The sequence below is a fragment of the Squalius cephalus genome (assembly GCF_949319135.1).
Source record: "Squalius cephalus genome assembly, chromosome: 4".
NCBI classification, from domain to species: Eukaryota; Metazoa; Chordata; class Actinopteri; order Cypriniformes; family Leuciscidae; genus Squalius; species Squalius cephalus.
The window spans coordinates 48,112,252-48,118,251 of NC_137125.1; the positions used below are offsets into that span (position 1 = coordinate 48,112,252).

The 6,000-nt window shown below is 40.4% G+C and overlaps 1 protein-coding gene across 7 annotated transcripts in view; it reads right to left on the reverse strand.

The window, feature by feature from the left end:
- sbf1 (SET binding factor 1) overlaps window positions 1–5,588 on the reverse strand; it is a 50,167-nt gene extending 44,579 nt beyond the window's left edge. For all 7 annotated transcript variants that reach the window (XM_079868613.1, XM_079868611.1, XM_079868609.1 and 4 more), the window contains exon 1: window positions 5,344–5,588. In XM_079868613.1, coding sequence (XP_079724739.1) covers window positions 5,344–5,569 — 226 coding nt within the window. In that variant the 5' untranslated portion in view covers window positions 5,570–5,588. The remainder of the gene's footprint in view (window positions 1–5,343) is intronic.
- Window positions 5,589–6,000: the final 412 nt, after the last annotated feature.

Genomic DNA, 6,000 nt, shown 5'->3' on the forward strand with positions numbered 1-6,000 from the left:
CCTAATTCCTACAGTGCAAACCATTTTAAAGACAAAAAGAGATTGAAAATGTGCGTGTCTGTGTGTGTGTGTGTGTTGAGCCCCCCTGCCTCTCAGAATGAGGGCAATCTCCATTGCCCTCTAGCCCCTCGGCTGCCACATGAATGAGAAGTATTCATCCACCAGCTGGCCATCAGAGCTTCGCGGCCATACGCTGCAGGCATGGGGACCGGGCTTCTGTATCCACGGACCCAGCCACCCTTTTCTCGGCACAGAACCGTTTATAGTCAAGCCAGATGACCAGAATTGGGGAGTCATGGTAACACAGAGCGGCCAGCGTGTCACGCCATGGCCCCCTTCGGCCTTTTTCTTCCTCATGAATAAGAATCTGTTCTGTACTCTACTGGTGAATATTTCTAGACGTCCGGCTGGGTCAGTGCGTTTGTCTAAGGCAGAGAGCAGATCTGTTAAAGGTGGGCCACTATTGGTAAGCCACCAACTTTTTTTTTTTTAAGTTTCACACTTTGGCATGTTACTATTTGGACTGATGAAATGGGAATCATAACTAATTGAACAATTCTGCTTCGATTTATCTTTAAGTCGGCATGAAACGGAAGTCTTTTCTTCCCTATTGTGACATATATGTGAATGAAATGGCTTCTCGAACAAGAAAAAAAAATGTAGGGCGGGGCATGATTTTGTCCATCGGGAAATGATTGGATGGTTAGATGGATTGCTATTGGTCGATCTCATGTGAGTGACAGGTTGTCCCGCCCTCGCACCAGTAAACATGTCATCAGAGAAGAGAGGAGAAGGGAAGGTATGTTGATTAAAGATTACAAGGGCACATGATTTAAATAATTTATAATAAATGCTGTAGTTTTCCATTAAAAATGTGTTTTATTCACTAACAAGTATCATACTACACTGGTTGTGCTGTATGTTTTTAATTGGCAACCAATTATAACACCCTAACATTGATAAACCAATTATAACACCCTAACTACACTGATTTAAGTATGAGCTTTATTTGCTCAACTGAATCGAGTCATTCGTCCATGAATCGTAATGAACTAGTTGTGATGAGTGTTTTGGTTCAAGAACCAGATTACTTGACATCCACTCAAAACCCCCTTGCTTGAGGCAGCAAGTTTTACCAGCACAGTTTTGTAAGAATCTAGGCTAGTTTTATTTTAGATGACTGGTTATGAGTTAATAATGTAGCTCATCATACTCCAGACAATCATTTTAACATACATTCTCAACGGCATGCGAGGGTTAAACAGGAAAACAGACTGGCAGAGACAACTCTCACAATGAGTGTGCAACAGAACAAACGCTCTCCTCTTTTGTTTAGGGCCTCTCTGTTTTCAGCCGGGCTCCTCCCAAGAAAAACCGAGAGAGAGCAAGAGAAAGAGGGCTGCGAGAAAGAAAGGGGGGGGGGGGCTGTACGCCGAACCCCAAAAGACATTTCCATGGATGTCCACTTTTAGTGAAGCACACCCCAAACTCTAGACCTCCATTTTCTCACTCTCACACAATCTGGATTCTCATTCAATCATGTCTTCTCCCTAGAGCCTCAACTCCCATTTCCTGTTTTTTAAACAGAAAGCCCCTCGTCCAGAGAATCCTATTCAGCGCCGATCTCCTCGCAGGGCCTGGAAATCAAGCGTTGCACAGTTTCACAACAGACGCTGGGCAACTCCACCCTGACAGATCGCTGCCCTTCACTGATGCAGTCATTCTGGCTCAAGAATGGTGATTTGTGGGCTATGTGACTGACGGAGACTAAGGCAAAGGGCCCAAGACAGGAACATGGCCCCTGGGTCAGGACGTGTTCTGCACTGGTAAACAAAACACTGAGCGAGGTTATCTCATTTAAGAGCGCCAGCCCTCTGGGTGTTAAGTAGGCACCACTTCAACAGCACTTCAGAAAAATCCTTTGAAACATGTCCAGGCTCACATTCACTGCATGTTTTCAGAGATGTGACACCTCTCAGAGACATGTGTCAGGTAGACATAAATATAACAGGACTTAAAGGGATAGTTCACCCAAAATTCACTCCAAACTTCTTGAGCGAATGTAAAATTATGGGGTCATTCCAAACCTGTATGACTCTCTTAGGGCCCTATGATTTCCGTGGAATCGTGGAATCCAGTCATAAAAACGGAATTTACTGTATAACGTGGAATTTCACAGAATTTGTCAAGTCTTGGATGAATAAATCAAAAGTAGGTCAGTACAGTTAGATCAAATCACGATATAGACTAGCCTAATCTCTGTGAATATTAAACCGCAAAAAGACTATTTAAATCTGAATCCTGCATGCTCTGAGTGTCTCTGTGTGTTTCATTTACTACATAGGCCTACACACTGAAGCATGCGTGACGAAGCATTGCAGCCTCTGCCGTCTCACTATATGAGGACATGAATATATATGAACTTCATCAGCATTTTACCGTTTCATTTGAGAAAAAACTATCGTCATATCATAAACACACAAAAACTCAAAGCTCTTCACGGCAACCCGTCAAAATAAAAGTTTGGTTTAACCTAAAGAAATTATGACAAAAATATATTACTGTTGTACAGTAGAATTTAGCCACGTCTCAATAATAATATTAACACTAATAATAATAGTAATAATTATTATTTAAACTGTATTTTTTAAGGAATAATCACAATTTTCTTCCACGTTTTAATTTGAACTGTAAAGCTCTGTTGTGCAGCACTGTTGTGCACACAAAAAAAAGTTTGTTTAATTTGACATGATTAAAAGATTAAATAAATTAATATTTTATGCGTTAATTTGATTGCCAGAAAAATGTAAATACACAACACAGAATTTATGGTGGGGGGGGGGAGACATTTCAAAGAATTGATTCTTAAATCATTGATTATTAAAATGTAATTAAACCATTAAAATTAAATCCAGACAACTTAAAACAGAAATCACAGAATTTGGTAAAAAATGACATTTTTTCTGTGGAACCTAAAGAGGATATTTTGAAATACACTTTTGTCAAAAATTAAAATTCTGTCATTTTTTTTTTTCAAATTGTTTCAAAACCATTTGAATACAATGTAAGTCAATGGGGTCCAATAGGGTTGTTTTGGACCCCATTGACTTTAATTGCATGGACCAAAACAAAAACTTTTTTTCTAAAACAATTCTTCCTTTGGGTTTTGCAGAAGAAACGTCATAAAGTAAAAAAGTCATGTTGGGAGTGATTTTTGGGTGAACAATCCATTTAAGCTTACTTTGTATATGGGTACAACAAACAAAAGACAGGAAATTGTCAGAAAAAAAAGAAGAAACAGGATTCAGGAGACGTTGCAAGCGAGATTCAAGCTCAAATTTCCCTCATGAGCACCAAGGCTCAACATGGCAGAGCATGTCTGCTAACTGCTAGACATTATTTTACATATTTAAAAAAACATAACTTGTGAGACAGTGAGAAACACTTTCACGCGCCGATTCCTCACAGATCTCACGAATGTGATGTCAAACCACAACAGCACAGCTTTATAACGTCACAGGTCTGCCCATGGGACAGCTCAATCAGGGCCATTCAGACTGATTTAGTTTGCTGCTATGTTGCATTGCAAGCTAGAACATGAACAATTTCTGTTGTACTTTCATGTTATTTTTAGAATTTCATGTGTTTTTATTCTTGGATATCAATGGGCATAAAAAGAGCAAATCCCAGACTTCAGGAGAGCTCTGGGTTTTTTCCTCCACACACCTTTACTGTAATGTGAAGGTCTGCTTACCAGATGCTGAAACGCAGCAGAAGGCTAGAAACAGGAAAGGAAGACATTCTGCAGCGCGTGCAGCCTTTCAACATCCTGTCAGACTACGTGTACGGCCACATGCGAATAGCAGCATCTCACGGGTAACAAAAACCAAAGACCTATCTCCGTCAAACAACTCTTCTTGAAGCGGACCACTGCACACATCATGCAATTTAACATGCATATCCGTCTCAAGAGTCCCCGATACTGTCGTTAAAAAGGGGACTTGGCATGTTTTGTGTGTGCCTCATAAATAAGGCATAAGACATGCACAGAGGCAGCTCTCTAAATAAAGGTTTCAAAGGTTTGATGCGAGTTTCCAGCAACTTGCTTTCTTCGGATTAGGGTTGGTAAATTATGCATGCTCACCGGGACCATTATATGGCACGAATCTAGGCCACTAACTAAAACACTCAACCTCCCGATAACAAAACTCACTAAAGACAGAGGATTTTACAGAAAGCTCAAAGCTCTCTACATTCATTCACATTCAAATAAGTAAATGTTTGACTTTTTTTTTTCTATGAAACCCAAAGAAGATATTTCGAAAACTCATGTTGTTTCAAAATCTGTGGAACAAAAAAGGAGAAATTTTGCTAAACGTCCTGGTAACCTTGGATTGTCATGTCAAAGGATGCAAAAAAAATTCTATTTGTGTCTTTTTCTCACACAAAGTTATCATATAACATATCGCAATATGGCCCACAAAAACACATTTAAGATGCTTTTATTGTGAGTTTACTTGCATTTGGATGCTTGACATTTTCAGTCAACATTCATTGTCATGGCATAGTCCAAACAAGACACTCTTTTAAATGTCTCCTTTTGCAAAACTATTACTGCCATACAAGTTCAGAAAGACTCTACTTTTATAAGGAACTACTACTATTCCTTTAATAATGCAGAATCATGCAGGCTAAAACAGTGCTACTTTTTTGTAAACAAAAACCTAGTTTGTTGCCAACTAAGACAGCATTTTGTGAATCACAGGAGCCCAAGCATGCTGTCTAGTTAGGCAACCTATTAAGTTTAGACACTACCAAAAGCCTTAGTGCCATGCTGCATGTTATTGATGTTTGTTGACATGTCTTAGGAATGAACTGGTGCAACTTTTGCATTTCTATTCAACTCTACAGGCGCATACTGGTCAATATAACAGCCTGTTACATGACAAACACAAGTGGCAAAGGTTACGCTGATAAATCCCTGTTAGAACAGTCACACCCTGGCAAAACAACAAAATAGTACCCGCGGTCAAACTTCTAACCATGAATCGCGAAAAAGGACATAAAGACAGTCTCGTCTTCGTGCGACTTCGGTAGGGTTCGGCTTTTGAGTTCGGGAGTAAAGATCCAGAGGCCTGGGACATCCGCGGCTGATAGTAACTCGCCCATCCCAGGCCGGAATCAGCTGTGTCGGGACTGTGTCCCTCTCCCTCCGCCTTCTGCTGTGTTTACCGTGAATAAACCGCGACTAATACACTCCAATCTAACAGATCAGGAGGAGGAGGAGGAGGAGAAGGAGGAGGAGGAGGAGGAAGAATCGCTCGCTGTGTCTCTCTCTCTTACCTCTCTTATCGAGATCGTAGCCGACTACCACGAAGTAATCGGCGAGCCTGGTCATCTTATCGAGATCACGGCGACAGGCCTCGGGGGTGACTGTAGTCTTTCCGCAAGTAGACGATATTCCGATCACATTGTGAAGGCAGCGGCGACAGCAGCATCCCTCCTGCAGCAGCCCGCCGCCATACTGTCGCTGCGAGTGTGTGCCGTGCCCTGACAGCGCTCTGCGCATGCGCCGTGAGCTCAGCGGCGACAGGGAGGGGCGCACGCTCAGGGAATGTTGCGTAGTCATTCATTAGAGCTCGTGCACGAGATACGCTGTCAAAAAAAAAGAACACGTATTGATTTGTTAACTTTAAGTTTATACGATAAAAAAAAAAAAAAAAGTTAAAAGGCTCTACGTAGAGGAACATGTAAACTTGTGTTTACAAAATGTAAACTTGCAGTAAAAAAAAAAAAAGTATGTTTTTATCAGCAAAAAGTACGAATCGCCTTATACTTCTTGGAGAAATCAGCATTTTACCGTAATATTAATATATATATATATATATATATATATATATATATATATATATATATATATATATATATAGGGATATTATCATGATACTTTAACATCACCAATGTTTATATGGATAACTGTCATAAAGAGAGAGCTAAGTA